This window comes from Protopterus annectens, chromosome 13.part0 (genome assembly GCF_019279795.1).
Source record: "Protopterus annectens isolate FY-2018-M chromosome 13.part0, PAN1.0, whole genome shotgun sequence".
In the NCBI taxonomy this organism is placed as follows: domain Eukaryota; kingdom Metazoa; phylum Chordata; order Ceratodontiformes; family Protopteridae; genus Protopterus; species Protopterus annectens.
Genome location: NC_056747.1, coordinates 1,067,877,377 through 1,067,895,395, shown reverse-complemented (window position 1 = coordinate 1,067,895,395; position 18,019 = coordinate 1,067,877,377). Strand labels below are relative to the sequence as shown.

The 18,019-nt window shown below is 33.5% G+C and overlaps 1 protein-coding gene across 1 annotated transcript in view; it reads left to right on the top strand.

Annotated features, from left to right (window-relative positions):
- STAC2 (SH3 and cysteine rich domain 2) overlaps positions 1-18,019 on the top strand; it is an 816,617-nt gene that overhangs the window by 460,646 nt on the left and 337,952 nt on the right. The window contains exon 8 of the mRNA XM_044055061.1: positions 10,844-10,941. Coding sequence (XP_043910996.1) covers positions 10,844-10,941 — 98 coding nt within the window. The remainder of the gene's footprint in view (positions 1-10,843; positions 10,942-18,019) is intronic.

The following is an 18,019-nucleotide window of genomic DNA, read 5'->3' as shown; positions in this document are numbered from 1 at the left end:
TAAAATGTTATATATTTCATGCCCTATTCCATCTGGTCCTGCAGCTGAATCTTAATTTCCAACTCAGCATTCTGTTTTTCTGTTAACTTTTTTTACTTTCTATTTTTCACTACCTTCTTTTTAAAGCATTTCCTGTACATATTGTACTAAACTATTCATAATATTTTCTTGAGTTCTATTTCTCCTTTTACATTTTATTTCTTTCATTTCACTACCATCTTCCTTTACTAATCTGCTTCAGTAACTTCATACTTCTCTTTTTCCTTGTAAAAATATCTTTGCTTATATAACAATTCTTGTACTTTTTTGATTTATTTCATATATTTTTTCTTTGTCAAATGGCTTTCTATTATTATGCTCTAAATCTTCCAATGCATTGTTGCATGTTATTTTTATGTTTTTCTTTCCATACTTTTCTCACATCATATTGCCACTGTAAAAAATAAAAAAATATATATTTTTTGTATTTTTCCTTGAGTATCATCCACCATTCAGACGCATCCATTAATCCACAACCATTGTTTCCAACTTTTTCCCATCTAGGCCAATTCTTATAAAATGCTCTCACATTAATATGATCTTTCCATAACTGTACTACTAATCTCATTCCCTCTTCATTCCATGCTTTCTTATTTATCCTTTTCATTCCTTGGACTATTTATATGCATTCCATGTTTTTTCTTTATCTTTAGCCATATTGCAAGATAATCACAAAATTCTGTTTCAACTACCTCCCCTTCTCCTGTAGCTATACTTTACAATACTATGAAATAACCTGTTTCAGTTCTACACATACCACTTTTGTAAATCCATGGATTTTTGTCCCCAGAATTTACCTTACCACATTTTATAACTTATAACATTTTTCTTATATCCTTTCATTTGTTTTTACCTTTGTCTCTTAAATCACAAGAATAATATTCATATTTATCACTACATAGTCTGAAATCTGATGAAATAATCTTTCCTTTTCTTTACAATTAGTATACATATATAATGTTATAATTCTATATACTTGTTCTTTTCATTTTAAATCTATAATGGTTAATCTTCCAATTTTTGCTAAAGTTACATTTACTATTTTTAATGTATTTCTACAGAATACTGATATTCCAGAACATCTCTCATTTCCCAAATTCCAGATTATCTTTCCTCCCCAGTTTCTCTATTTGTAATCTTTCATTTGTTAAAAATCTTGTTTCTTCTAATATAATTACATCTACATCACATGTATTACACCTCTCCAAAATTCTTTTTCTCTTTATTGTATTGTAATACTACTCACATTTACAGAAACACTCTAAAATGTTTGTCTTCCCTTTTCCTTAGATTAATGGTTTCATCAGTTCATAGCTAATTACTAGGCTAGTTATCTTAACAGGCCATGCTAAACCTAGCAAATTTCCCTTCTTCCAAAGGTGAGAATCAAGCACTGTACTTTGTGTCTCTGTAAGTCAAATACTGTAACCATTATTACTAAGCCCAAGCAATAGGCGTATCTATTCTTTTTCATAAAGTTCCTTTCTTTTTTCTTTTCTCCTTATATCTTTAAATTTTCTTTTTCTGTTTTTTTACCCTTTTACCAATATAATTATTTTTTTTCTTTTGCTACATCCAAATTTATGTATTCTTCATCACTTATTTTAGAACTTTTTCTATGTCCTCTTTATTATTTCCTTCTCATCCACTCTTGCTTCTTTATCTACTACTTCCAAAATGTCTTCTCTTTGCTCCTTTTCTTCTCTTTCTTTTCCTTTCCCCTTATTCTTATTTTCAGTTTTATAATCCACCCATTTATTATTTATAACATGTCAAGTCACATTTTTTGCATAATGTCCCATTTCCCCACAGGTATAATATGTTATTTTGTTACAACTACTAATCAATTGTCCTTTTCCACAAACAAAATGAAAAAAAATGTTATGGGTTGTCCCCAGCATTTTATGATGCCCTATTCCCCTCCACATTTATCATGCTTGGTATATGTATAATTGTTTTCTCTTTCTAGTTTTAACACAGTATTACAATCCCATCCACCAACTCATAAACCCCTTTTGTCATAGACATTTACAATATTTGCATAAAATTTTCAAATGTCATTTCAAAGAGTCTGTTTTCATGTCTGTTTGAAATTGTACATGAATGTTTTTTTCCCTGTTGAATGCTTCCATCTCATAAAATTTCATCTGTTACAGTTCTTCTTTTTTCATATTCTCTAAGAAAAAGTTCCATTGAAAAAAGTGACAGATATATCACAAAATTTATTTTTGTTAATAAGAATAAATACTCTTACCTCATGTGCTTTTACACCATAAGTAGCTATGAAATTGTCCCACCCTTCATACCTGTCCATTTCTTTGTCTGCTTTACTTTGAGTCCTTACTACATACTTCAGTTTTTCATTTTCTTCTGCCTTTTTTCTGCTACTCCCCTTTTGTTTTCTGAATATGTTTTCTTTTCCATTTCACTGCTATTCTTCAGGATTGTCTCTGCATCCTTCTTTTGTATTTTCTCCACAATGTATCCCCAGAAAACATCTTTTTCGTTTTCTGTCTCACTCTGCATCACAATTTCTTTAAGTAAATCATCTCACAACCCTCCCAACTGGATAGTTGTAATTATACAGCCTCCATTTACTGACTTATCTCCTTAAAACAGATTTCTTTGAAACATCTCCTGGGAATCCTGCACAAGTTCTCTGGTCTTGATATTTGCTTTCTCTTTCATTTCTATCACCACTCCATTATCTCCTTCTCTATATCTCTGCCCCCTTTTCTTTCTAAGCCACCTCTCTGCCTGGAATGGAAATGCAAAGTTCTCCTGTAAGACTGGTCTCACTTGCAACAATGATGAGTAGCTCCTTTATCTATATACAAAAGTAATTATTATTTACAAAATATTTACTTATGCACAAATAAGTATGAACATTTGTATACACATATTCATAATTTCTTTTACAATCATACTAAATTTTCATCCCTATTAGACCCCTGCTCCTTTTTCCATAACCACCATCCAATTTTACTTAATATTTTTGCTTAAATCCATTTATCATTAAACAGAATTTCATTTATTTCATTCCATTTAACATAAAGTAACATTTTTAGCTATCCTTTTAAAGTATTCTTTACTTCTGTTCTTATAATATATGGATTTAATTGTATCCATATTTATTTTATCCACTGCTTTTATATCTTCAAAAACATCTTCTTTACATAGTTTTCCCCATAAGCTTTTTCCTGTTTTACATCTTTTTTTGACAATGTAAACATATACTATCACTTTTCTTTTTATATGCCATATTTCCTTTTACTGGCAATCTATTACCATTCTACACAAAAGAATCTTGACATTTTACCATTTGCTTCTTATTTTTGTAACTTTAGTTTTTTTTTTTCTTCTGTTAGATTTTCCCATGTTTTTACATAGTAATGTTTTCTCATTGCATTCATATACCATACTTTTCTATCTTTTTCAATATCATTAATTTTTATTTTCTAATAAAATATTTTTTCTTGGTAACATTTTATTCCTTTATTTATACACTCTTTTTTTCTCTTTTACTGTTTTTACCTTACCCCTAAATTTATCATACATATATTTATACAGTTTTACTACTAATCTCTTTCTTTTTTAAATTTATCCATTTATCACTTTGTACAAATGTAATGAAGCAGCATATATTCCTGGGTCAATTAACCAGACAACTCCTTCTTTATTTACATAGAAAATTTCTCTTTTTAATGTGTTTAATCTAGAATCCCATATAAATGAAAACTTTTCTGCAGTAATTCCTTTTCAAATACTGTTGGCAGCATAAATACACTTGCTAAGTATGCTACTTTTTCCCATCAGTACTGAATTTGTCAAATAATCCTTTTTTTCTGAATGATAACTTATATATTGGAAAAGACAGGTTTGTTTTATTTCTTCTATTTGCTTTTTTTTTTTTTTTTTTTTTTTTTTGAGTGAATTCTACTTGGCTCTTTATTCCTACATTTTATATCTAACATAGACATATCATTCATTGTAAATTATATACCCTCTAGCTTTACTTCATCTAAACATTTACTTTTCTATTTATTTAAAGCCATCTCTAGCCACTCTAGACACTCATTTGTGCAAATTATTATTTCTGCTATGCAATTTTTGCAGTTATAATGTTATCTGCATATGTTAACAGAACTGGAATTCTTAACATTTCAAGCATTATACCCTGCCTCCTTCATTTTGCAATTTATTTCACATACTATCACATTCATTATTAATGAAAAGAGTATACAACTCATTGGACATCCCTGTCTTACACCACTCTTCATATGAACCTCTTGGCTTAACCAGCTATTTACAACTATTTTTACTTTATTACTACTATACATTGGCAGTCATAATTTCCTAACTTTCTCACTTATATTATATTCTTTCATTGCTACTCATAAATTTCACATCCATTTGTGTCAGATACTTTATTAAGGTCCCCTGTCATGATTTTCACTTCTTTTCTGTTCATAATGTTATTCACAGTTTCTCTAACTGTCATTAATAATTCTTGGCATACTTTCCCCTCTTATACTATATATGATTTCTTCCATAATATTTTCCATTTTCGTTTCAAATCTCTTTTGTATTATTTTCAGAAAGATGTTATAATCATTGTCTTTCAATACTATTTATCTCCATTTTTTATTTGCTTCTATCTTCCTTCCTCCATATGAATTTAATTATTCCACAACATAATTCTTTATACATAAAACCTTCATTTAACCATTCATTCAAAATATCCAAAAATATTTTTTGCCAGTCCCTTAAATTATTATGCACTTCATACCTTATCCCGTCTGGGCCTGTGGCCAAACCTGTATTTACTTGTCCTAATATTTTATCTAGCTCATTAAAAAAAATTTCATTTTTCAATTCTTTATTCTCTTTTTTTATAACTTTTATACTTGATATACTTTCTTTTTTTCTTTAAACACTTCTTTCACATATTGTATGCACTATTCATAATCTTCTCATGAGTTCTTTCTATTTTTACATTTACATTTTTTGTTTCTCTCATTACACTACGATCTTCCTTTACTAATCTGCATAAGTAACTCAATACGTCTCTTTTTCCTTGTTAAAACTATCTTTGCTAATATAACAGTTCTTATATTTTTATTGATTTCTTTCATAAAATTATTTTTCTTTGTCAAAGTACTTTTGATAATTCTGTTCTAAATCTTCCAATGTGTTATATATTCTTTTATATATGCGTATCTACTTTTCTCACATATCACTGTGATTTTTTTTTCTTTTCCTTAAATATCATCCAACATTCAGACCAATTTTGATAAAATGTTCTTATAGTAATATGATCTTTCCATAATTACTAATCTCTTTTCTTCATTTCATGGTCTCTTATTTATCCCTTTTATTTTTTTGCCTGTTTTATATATTACTTGTTTTCTTTTCTCTCTAGCCATAATGGAAGATGAACAGAAAGTCCTGTTTCAACTATCTCCCCTTTTCCTATAACTAAACCTTCAGATATTATAAATAATCTATTTCAGTTCTGTACATACCCCTTTTGTAAGTGCATAATTTTTCCCCAAAGTTTTAATTTACCATATCATATAATGTCCAGCATTTCTTTTATATTATTTCCTTTCTTTTCTACACTTGCCTCTTAAATCAGTCTCCTGTCATTATAATATTCATATTTATCACTACACAGTCTAAAATCTGCTGAAATAAGCGTTCCCTGTCTTTATAGTTAGTATAAGCATATAATGTTATAATTTTATATACTTTGTTCCATTTTAAATGTACAATGGTTATTCTTCCAATTTTAATAAAGTTACATCTAATAGAACATCTCTCATTTCCCAAATTCCAAATAATCTTTCCTCCCCATACTTTCTCTGTTTGTAATCTTTCTTCATTTGTTAAAAATCTAGTGTCTTCGAAAATAATTACATCTACATCACATGTATTTCACCACTGCAAAATTCCTATTCTTCTTACTAAATTCTTAATACTATTCACATTAGATTTATGGTTTCTTAAGTTAATAGCTAATTACTAGGCTAGCTTTCTTAACAGGCATTGTAAGCCTAAACAATTTCCTTCACAAAAGTAAATATCAAACACTATCCTTGTGTGTATGAGTCAAACACCTTAACCATGATCCCAAGCCTAAGTCTTTACCAGTATATATTCTTTTTCATCCATTTCCTTTCTTTTTTCTTTGGCACTTATCCCTTTAAATTGTCTTTTTCTGTCTTTTACCCTTTTACCAGTAGAATAGTTTTTTTTTTTACTTTTACTATTTCCCAATTTGTCTTTTTTGTTATTTGTTTCATAACCTTCTTCTATATCCCGTTTAATATTTCTTTCTCATCTAATATTTCCTCTTTTTCTCCTATTTATGAAATGTCTTCTCTTGTTCATGTTCTTCTCCTTCATTTTAGTTTTCCTTACTGTTATTTTCATTTTTGCAATCTATCCATAAATGTCCACTTTTGTTGCATTTATAACAGTTAACTTCACATTCTTTTGCATCATGTCTCATTTCCCCATAAAAATAACATTTTCTTTTGTCATAGTTACTTATCAAATGTCTTTCTTTTCCACAAAAAATGTTTTGGGTTGTACCCTGTATTTTACCACACTACTATTCCCATCCACATTTATCATGCTTGGCATAGGTATATTTCTTTCTCTTTCTATTGTTAACACAATATTGCAATCCCAGGCACCAGTCCATAAACCTTTTTTGTCATAAACTTTAAAAAATCCAGTATTTCCTTACACAAAGCTTTCAAATGTCCTTTCAAAGTATCTCTTTCTACCTCTGCTCAAAATTGTACATGAATCTTATTTTTTGTTTCCCAGTTAAATGCTTTATCCCATAAAAATTCCATGGATTACAGTTTTTCTTTTTTTCTTATTCTCCAAGAAAATTTCCATTGAAAAAAAAAAGTCTCAGATATAATGTAACAACATATCTGTTAATAAGAATAAATGCTCTTACCTCACATGTCTTTACACCCAAAGGAGCTCTTAAATTGCCCCACACGTCATACCTGCCAATTTCTTTGTTTTCTTCACTTTGAATCTTTACCATGTACTTCTGTTTTTCCTTTTTTTATGCCTTCTTTTCTGCTACTCCACTTGTGCCTTTTTTTCTTTCTCTGCATATGTTTCTTTTGCATCTCACCACTATTCTTCAGGATTGTCTCTGCATCTTTCTTTTGTATTTTCTCCATAATGTCCCCCCCCCCCCCAGAAATATCTCCTTCATTTTCTGGCTTGCACTACAATTTCTTTGAGTAAATCAGTCCGCAACCCTCTATACTGGAGGGTTGTAATTATACAACCATCATTTGCTGACTCATCTCCATCAAACAGGTTTCTTTGAAATATTTCCTCAGAATCCTGCACACATTCTTTCATCTCAACATTTGCTTTTTCCCTCATTTCTTTCACTACTCCATCATCTCTTTCTCTCTGTGCTTGGAACAGAAGCAGGAAGTATTCCTCCAAAATGGTTCCCAGTTACAAGAATAATGAGTAGGGGAAGTTCCATGTGCCCTGTCAAAATTTCCCTTAATACTGTAAATACCACCTTAGTTTTCCCCTGAAAAGTGGCTACTAGCCTAGTGGGACAAACCAAGCCAAAAAAGGATAAATAAATAAAATCATTCATTTTTCCACTTATCTGTGAGAGTTATCATGTTTCCATTGGTCCTATAATGCCCATTGAATCAGTCTGTGTTGGCCCCTGTTAGTATTTGCTGTTTCATTCATTGACTTGTGGAAGATGGATGAGTAGTTTCAAGAGAAAAGCTATCAATAGTTAAATATTTTGCCACCACTCGGCCATCTACGAGTGTCAAAATTCCTACAGCTCTGAGTCCCTCAAAGCACATTTGCTGATTCTCTCAGTTGCTGTCTGTTGTGTATCACCTATGGTGACTCGTCATTACCATGAAAGTGATAGAAATGTTGGCTCTGAGGTGCTAGCTAGAGCTGAGTTTCCCTCCCTTCTTCTGCAGCTGTTTCTGAGTCTAGAATTCTGAAGATCTTTATACTAATTACTATACTTCCACGGTGGTGCAGTGGTAGTGTTGTTGCATCACAGCAAGAAGTTCTCCCGTTTGATTCTTGGCTTGGGTTGGGAGTGCCTTCTGTGTGGAGTCTGCATGTCCTCCCCGCGGTCAAGTGGGCTTTCAAAAGACATGCGTTGAATGGGCGTGCCTTTGTTGAAGGTTGGATGTCGGGCTGGCAGCTCAACACCATAAAAACGAACTGCCAATCATTTAGCGGACCAGCATTCCGCTGTGGCGACCTCTAACCGGGAAAAGCCGAAAGACAAACAACAACATACTAATTACTGATAAGTACAGGGAGTTCTTTTTCTGTGTGATTTCTCCCACCTTAGTCCCTTCATTGGTAAAGGTCTCTGACAAATGAAAGTAATGGTAGTGGGCCTTTATGTTCTTTGTTCCTGTCCTCAAGAACAACTTAGCACTTACCTTTAGAATAACATAGCACTGTTATCCCTTCATTAGAATCTTTTTATAATCTGCATGTATGCTGCTTGGAAACATCTGGATCTAGGTCCCTTAGTGCCTAAGACATGATATTTGCATTGAGGAATTTCAGTATTAAGGAGCAAAGAAAAGAGGTCCATATGCTTTGCTCTGGTTGAACAATGTGATAAGTACATAAAGTTACAATCAAGTAACTTCTAAATCAGTATCCAACAACCACTTCCCCATTAATTATTTACTATTTTACTTTTATAAACTACCAAATTATTCTAGTATTTCTCTTATTTTCTGTTTGAATCTGCCCCAGTCTAGGCTGAGTAGAGTCTGCTGTAAAGACATCTGCTTATTGATCTCCAAAATTTGACTTAGTGTAGGTGATAGTGATACCTATAAAGTGGATGGATCTTTTACTGATATCAAAATAATGGAATCTTAATTGGTATCTGGTCCAACTCAGTGTTCGTCCCTTCTGTTGTGAAATAATCCATGAGTGGAATTAGGCCAATTAGACTATTATCTGTAGCATGGCCTTGTTTAAGATCAGTGTCAGGGAGGAGCTGAATGCCCTTTTGAATAACTTGAGTCAGTCCTTAAGAGAAACATTGGTCAGGAAAAGAACCTGTTCTTTATTCAGGAGAGTTTGGTATTATACAAAACTTGGTCCATTAGACATGGAGAAGGTGTGATTTGTGTATTTATTCTCAATAGAGATGAGAAGATGGTTCCTTTATACCTTCTCAACCCTCTTCCCCCACATTTCTTATTGGTTGTTAAAAATATGCATAAAAAAGCTCAATGTGTTTTTAAACACACTGTTTTGGCTCAGTAAAGCCTGCTTCCAGGTGCTTTAAATACTGCCCCCTCCAAAGATTATGTCATCTTTCATACTTGAGGTTGCAATGCTGTTACTTGATGACTGCCTTCACCTGAAAGTGTGGCTGCTGTCAGATATTCCTATTCAGCCACTTGATCTCAGTGTGGAGAACTTAAAACCTTCCAGCTAACTACTCACTTGTCCTATATAAGGCCAAAAGGAAAACAGTTTTCCTTCTGGATCTAGAGATATCCTGTTTCTACACATCCTGGAAATCTCTAAGTTTCACTACTTTGCCAGTAGTATATTTAAGTCTAATCCTAAGTTATTTCACCATCAAGATAAATGTATCATCCTTCTCAGAGTAGCCTGGCCCAATGTAGGACTCCATTGTACCATAGACTAGTAATGAAACAAATATGAAACTAAATCTTTACCTCTGGCTTGTGATGAAAAATGCCTCTTCACCATGGGACCAGAACATCATGACTGATGTGCTGCAGTGTTCACCCTTGAGACTGTCTCCTCTGGCAGATCTGATACATGTGCCATATATGTCCATGATGTAGTAGTTATCATATTAGTTCAGTAGATCTTCAAGCTTCATGTGCAAATAGTCCTACCTCATCTTACATAAAGACTAAAACTAGATGTGATTAAATCTTTTCTTTTTCTTCTGAAGGTAGCTTCTGATCCTTCACTGAACCAATTCAGTCATTTCCTGTTTTCAGTGTTTAAAATGGGAGGAACATGTCACATATAGCCTGCTTGTGCACTATTTATTATCACTCTACCTCTTTAGGGTCCATGAACATGAGGGTAAAACAGCTGTTAATTCTCCTTGCTGCAGGTTATAAGGGATTTGCATTTTCCAAACAGAATCTATCTAAGTAGATTGCCATTGTAATTACTTCATGATTATAGTTCATTGGGAAGGCAGGACATATTCATTGAAACATTTCATCTGACATTTTTTTCTCTCCTTTCCTTTTTTTTTGGGGGGGGGTTACTGCTTGCAAAATTCTTCCAAGTACTCAATGCACTGCAGACATATGATATAATAAAGATGCTATCCTCACCCTCAATCCCCTTGCCTGGGACAGTCACACTTCTATGTTGAGGCAGGAAGAAAGACCCCTTGGACTTGTACATATGCACTGGTACAGGTGTACTATGCATGATCAAGATAAGCAATGTACATCCTGAGTATGGAAATTCAGGATGTTAAGAAGAGCCAAGATACAAGATAGAATAAAATTATACCCAGGTGTTCGCCATAATGCAGAGGGCCCTCTCAAAAATCACCTGATATGATGCATTCTTGTGTATCTGCTGTTTTATTTGTTTTTGTTGTGGTTTTAAAAAGTATTCTAGTTATTTTCATGCTGTCTAATTGTTCCGGGGTGGTGCTGGGATATTTGTACTGAATTTTATACTTAAATTTGCTTCTACTTTGCATGAGCATTATTGTTGCTTTTCTTCAACTCAACAGCTTAGAAAAGCATCTGTACGGAAAGAAACACCACCAATGCATTCCTATGTGGCACTATATAAATTTCTTCCTCAGGAAACCAATGACCTGGAATTGCAGTAAGTTCTGCTATCCATTGCTTTCTTTAGCATTGCACAGTAATGACGTCTTCATAGTAGTATGCTGTTTTTTAATTATCTGCATGTTGCATTGCTACCTACACTGACACACATGTGGTGCAGCTTCTTTTAAGGTATATTGCTGACTCCAGGGTTAATAAGTAAAGTAAGTACAGCTATTTTTATGCATCTCTGTTAAGATGCATTAAAATAAGTTCAGAAAGAAGAAAAAACAACACTACAACAACAACAGCAACATTTATGGCCAATGCCCCCCCACATTAAATAATGTATTCAGAATGTCTACCAGGAACAGACAAATGCTTAATAGAAGAAAATGGCATTATAAAAGTCTTAGATGTGAACAGTTGCATTTCTTGATCTGACAGTGCAGAGAGCTGCAAATGAAATGAGCCACAAGGGCAAATAGTTTGCATTCAACTGTTTCAAGCCGTATCCTTAGTAGAATCTGCATTTTCCTTATGCTAATAAAGTACAGTGAATGTATTGTGCATATGGAACAACGGAGGCTATATACTTATGTTTGGTTAATTTCAGTTAAAGGCTTTATTTTCAATAAAAAGACCATAAAAGAGATTCCAAACCACATAGGAAACTGGCTCAGGTGCCCGACTTTTGCAGTTCTGTGGTCATTCCCAGTCGAGAGTTGATTCCAAGTGATACAGAGAGAATTATCCCCTGAAATATATTTTGACTTGAGAATGTAACCACATTTGGAAAATCTGCAGCTTTAATCAGGTATTATAGCTGGAAAAAGGTTTACATAACAAACACCTTTATCAACTCTAATACCAATTTAAAACAAGGAAAGCTCTCATTAAATGCTTATTTCAGTTGTCTGTGGTATAATGAACAGCTCAGAGTAGATCACCATCCATAACAGTAGTCATGGTTATATGGGTAAAACACCATCATGACATTCTTACCAGGACTGATCAAGAGATTCTAATAGATACACAACCAGTAATTTAACCTGTCTTGAATAATACTAGCTGCAGAGTCTTTGAAAGGAGCACAAGTAATCTGAAACAGTTTGCGAAACAAGCTAGTGAAAGAATTTTCAAGTAATAGTAACCTCATAATAATGAATGGACATTATAGACCTTAGAAAGGTTCTATACTACCTAATTCCATATTTAACCACTGTCTTTTCCATCCCACTGATCTTTTAAACATCAGAAATAGATAGATATATCCTTTGTGCTAATTTCCTGATTCAATTAATGGATAAAATAACATATACCTTCCTTTCAGTGAAGCAGTTACCCATCCATGGAGTAGAGTCCTCATCAGGTCATTAAGAATAACACAGCTCGATATAATACACCCAAGGATAACATTTTAGCCCATGACCCATCAAATAATTATAACATGAGTGATAAGACCGATCTCTAAGTGGATTCATAGTTTAATATCAGAAGAGTCCCCCCTGAGAGCTGTCTCTAAAAAAAATGAAAAATAAGATTAGAAGTTGACAGTTCTCGATAATCTCACAATTGATTAATGAGAATAATATGCATTATGAAAACATTAGAAGCAGTGCTCAGGTCATAGAGACATACAACTGAAACATTTCACTCATTATCCTGACAACAGCTGTGTCCCTGGTATGTTCACTCCAAATACCTAACTGGTAGATTTCATACACTCAGTGACTGATCAAGAAAATACTGAACTGTGAAGCATGCATCTTCTCTTTATTCCTCGCCAAAAAGAGAAAGGTAAAAATTGCATTGCTTTACAGTTGCAGGTTGGGAGAGATCCATTCAGATCTCTTTCTAAAGCAAGAGAATAACTACATCCTTATTGGAACTATAAAAAATTCCAATCTTACCAAGGTTCTCAAAACATCTACAAAGATATGCTTAATTAAATACCTGCACCTTACATAAGGACTATGAGGCTAGGATCTGAAGTATCAGAATGTGGCTGTATTAACCCAGGAATAGTAAAGTTCATTCAAAATAACTGGCTGACATTGAGCTCAGCTTGGTTAACTGGTTGCACTTCTTGTGGTAACCTATATCAGCCTGATACCAGGCTGATACAAACAATCATTTAATGACTAAATTCATCATGTTATCTGTGAATATATATATATATATATATATATATATATATATATATATATATCTGCAGCAGAGCTATAGCTGGATTAGTTGGTATCTTAGATAATCTTAGCATCCCCTTAACCAGAGCTGAGGAACACAAAAAAGTATGACATATTAGCTCTTTCACTGTCTGAAACACCATAAAGTAGCTCCTTGCTATAATTCCCAACACACACACAAACAAACTCAAACTTCTTAAAGGACAACAATGGGATTCTATTATTAAATGCTCAACTTCTCTGTCCTGTTTTCTCCCTATTTACTGTCCCTGCTATGAATAAACAACCGTACAGCATTTAAAATACTTTAAATCAACTGTTTTTCTCCACTAGAACAGTACCTTATTGTACTGTGGTAGTTTCACTTTCAAAAAATGTTTATCCCACTGCCGTTTCCAGTTCATTGATGTCATCAAGGCCAATGAATACAGGTAATTTTCTGGCTAATTCCCTCCCCAGACTGACATCACCATGACAAACCTACTCATGCTGTGATGTCACAGCTCCATGGACCTTCCCCTATACATAAGTAAAGGCTAGAACAGGGAAACGGTACATGAGTCAAGTGTCCTGCTGTGAACTGTCAATCACAGCAGGTAACAGCTCAAATTACCCTTAGCACTTTGACAACTAGGGAAGGTAGGTGTATAGGGGGATGAGAGATGAGTCAAACTAGAACAATTATAGACTTCACAAAAGACTGCAATTTAGCCATTCTAAAAAGAAGCAGCAGTAAAAAGCACTTTGAAAGTCTGTTATGTGGCATTTGCACTGTTTGTGTTTTGAGTAGTCATTGAACGGCATGAAATGTTACTTAAAACTGACTGAAAGATAGCAGTGTATGCATGTAAAATCAATGCAGTGACAGGAGCTTTAGGAAGAAAGAGGCCTGTGTGATGTAACTGTTTACAGACAAGTACTGCATTGTGGGATACCTAGAGGCAGAGTAAATAATCAGAATTACTTCGGGATGCCAGAACCCATGTGGTCTGCCTCAGAAATTATGTATAAATATATTTAAAAAACTGTAAATAGTCCCAGAGTGGTGTTAAAATGTAGGAAACACCTAACCTATTGACATAAACATGTTTTTTTCAAGTCTGTGGGTGTGGTTCTTCTTTAAATAAGTATTGATATTACACTCACATCAAACTGCCCAACAGAAATGATCACAATACACAGTTGTAGTTACTTATCTACACATCTTCCACAGTACTGATCATGCCCCCTAACACCTTGCACCCATGGCAGCCACCTTATTCTCTCTACCCTAACTATGACTTTGATAGGCTGCTTAACCTGTTCACAGTGTTGGGCATCTGACTCAGATAGTTTGTTGATGCCACCATTCCCTTAGTCACAAAAATAGCCTTTACTGAGGGAAATGCTGCCCAGGAGGAAACCAAATGCAAGAAGATGGTCACGTCAGGGCTGGATTTCTCCAGCTTCTTTTATGTCTCTCAAACACGCACCTATTAATGTCAAAGTATGATAGAATGGTAGCAGGCAATACTGTGTATTCATGGAAGCATGTAGTGCTCCATTAATCTTTATACACTCACGCAGTTGCACATTTATTTATTCTTTTGTTGACCAGGTTAGTCCCAGTAGTCGAGTGGCCTCTTTTCAAGGGAGACCCAGTGTGGTATTATACTACTTGGGGAAATTTACAAACAACCCAGAATAAACTTCTACAAAACAGATAGTCCAACAAAACGCTGGCGTTGCCCCTCTCCGCTTATGTTTTCATACGATATTGAGACAAAGCCCAAAGTAGGGAAAACAGAATTTATTACACAAGTAAAAAACAAGTAAAATAACAAAGATAAGTGCTTTCATCCTGTATATTAGGAACATCAGATAAATGAATAGACATTCCATCTCCTTTTTTATAATATGCATCAAAAACATCATAGCACTCAAATGGATACTGACACACCCCCTTAAAGACAAAGAAATCAAAAAATACATTTTACGTGTTAAATAAAGTTAGAATGCAATCTGATAAAACATAAAACTTATATATATATATATATATATATATATATATATATATATATATATATATATATATATATACACACACACACACACACACACACACACACACACACACACACACATATATATGCACGCAATATGTTGAAATGAAATATATAAAAAAGCTTCTGTAAAAAACTAATTATGTTTCTATAGCATTTAATTTTAATAGGGAGCTGATTGAGATGTGTTCATTTAGATTGGGGTATTCTTGTTTTAAAAGACTGGCTGACTAAAGCTATTAGCTTAAACGATGAAAATGAGGCAAGAAATGTCACTGGTAACAACTTACAGGCTTTACTTTGTGAATTTGATTATAAACTTTCCAAAATTAAATGCCTGCAATTAGACAATGCCTACTTTTTAGAATGCATTAATGAAAACACTGTGCCAAAAGGGTTGCGAATGTGGCGCAACCCCATTGGCTTACAAGCAGGCTCAGAATTGTTTAATCAACTCATAAGACTCTTTGAGCAACATGGTATTGAATAGATGAAATTAATAGTCAAGCATAATGAAATAGTGATTAATGAACTCATTTGCTCTGTTATTGATTTACATAAATGCATTTGTGGGCATTTGCAATACAATGAATTTAAAATGAGCACTTGCGTAGTTTTAGAAGCATTGACCTATTAACTACTTCCATAAAAGCTCATAAAATTAAAAAATTAACAAGAGACAACGGTGACTATAGTAAAGGTCTTGTATATCCCAAACCTCCACCATCACAAGCATGGGGCAGTACATTTACAGGTCATAGTGGGGCTACTAACATCAATGCTTCACTCAGGAATTCAGATGGTAATTTTTTAGACCCAGAAGAATATTCACCTCTGAGACACTCAGTGTGCTTTAAGAACAAAGCTCCTTCATCAGACCATACCTGGGTGGAGAACCAGGCAACCTCACACCCTCCCAATGTGTATTGGAGCAGTGGAGGGAAGTGCAACATGAGAGACAGGGGATTTTACAATCGAACCTGGAACAACAAGAGTTGATTAACCTAAGTGTGGATGAATATGACCCCACTACTTACTGATTTTTCAGATGGAACATCAGATCATTTATTACCATCATGCCATGCTGTCACTAACTCCCTGAGTGATTTCAAAGTATATAATTTCTCTAGTGTCATTATGAATACAAAACACAGTGGATGTGTTTGCAAAAGGTTTTACCTTTGTACCCCAACAGTCTGGTGATATTGTTAATGTGTTAATGGACTTAAAACTTTACACACATAAATTGAATTTAAAGGTTTTGTTTCAGAATTCTTTTTCAGAGATATTTATTAATCCTTTCGCTATTTCTAATACGTACAAGCCCTCACTCCACCCTATGATTCAGTTATTTGAGAAAAGTTGTGAATTGGATATTCGTAATTCTGTTATTACAAAATGCAAGTGGAAGGTTCAACAATATTAATTCTAAGGCGAATCAAATAATTAGAGAAATTAAGAACATGTTAGACAAAATTAGAATTATGAAACCTGACAAGGGGGTTGGTTGATTTTAATGAACTATGATAATTACAACAATAAAATGTTATTCATTCTCAATGGCAAGGCTTATTCAAAATCTTCCACAAATGAATTAAATGGGGCATATAATAAAATCAGAAATGAACTGCAGGGTTATTTATTGAAGTATCCATACCCATAGAATTTCTGAATTATTTGACAGTGTCATATCCCAGGATATGTGTTATGTTTGGATTACCCAAATTCCATAAAAATGTATTGCAGCCACCAAAGTGGGCCATTGTGGATGCAAAAGGTTAGATTACCCACCCCATTGCCAAATTTTTAGATATCAGGTTAAAGAACCTGGTTTACAGTGAACCCCATATATGTAAAAACGTATGGAGGTTTCTGGGATTAATGGACAAAATATCTTTCAAAGAAACATATGGTTTTATAACCATTGATATTAAGGACCTTTATTCTGTAATACCACACAATATAGGTTTGGATTGGTTTTCAGAATTTCTCTATGACAGACATTGAATATGGTGATGTTTTAGTCTACACACACCTTATGGAAATAGTCCTTAAAAATTACTTCATTTCATTTTACCATGAGATCTATCGACAACAAGAAGGAGTGGCAATAGGTTCAGCCTATGGGGGCTTATATGTGAACATTGTTGTCACACAATAGGAAAAGAAGTATTTATTCCCTTCATCATTCTATACACATATAAGATGTTACACCCACTTCCTGGATGACATTTTTATTCTATGGAATGGACCCAATAAATCTATCAATAAATTTGTGTCTTATATTGATTCCATGACTAATTTTCTAAAGTTTACCTACACTTAAGACTTAGACCAGATTTCATTCTTAGATGCCCTTTTAATAAAAGATTATCAGAACAAGAAAATCATATAAAAAATCTTTAGAAAGGAAACATACTCCAATTCTTTACTCCATTTTTCTAGTACCCATAATTTGAAGCAAAAGAAAGCCATTGTGAAAGGTCAGTTTGCAGGTGACGCATGTATGGTCTCCACCATGGATGATTTTTAGGCAAATGTGACAACCTCAAACAAATGTTTTTAAGAAGGGGTTACCCTTTTAAATTTATCACAGACATTCTTCTAGAGGTAGTCATCAAAAGAGAAAGGGGTTTCTATCTTCCTCTATTATCAGACCATGAAATGAACAGTGTTTCAGATATAACTAATGGTATCACCATTAACACAGAGGCCATTAAGGATTACAAGAAATCTTTTATTACTGTTTTCACTACAGACAGTCACAGATTGAATAACATTTTAGATAAGAATTGGTCCATTTTAAGCCAAGATAAAAACCATAAGACCACACATAGGTACCAATCCCACAATGCTTTTTTAAAAAAGGTAGAAATTTAAAAATCATCTTTGAAACTAAGAACTA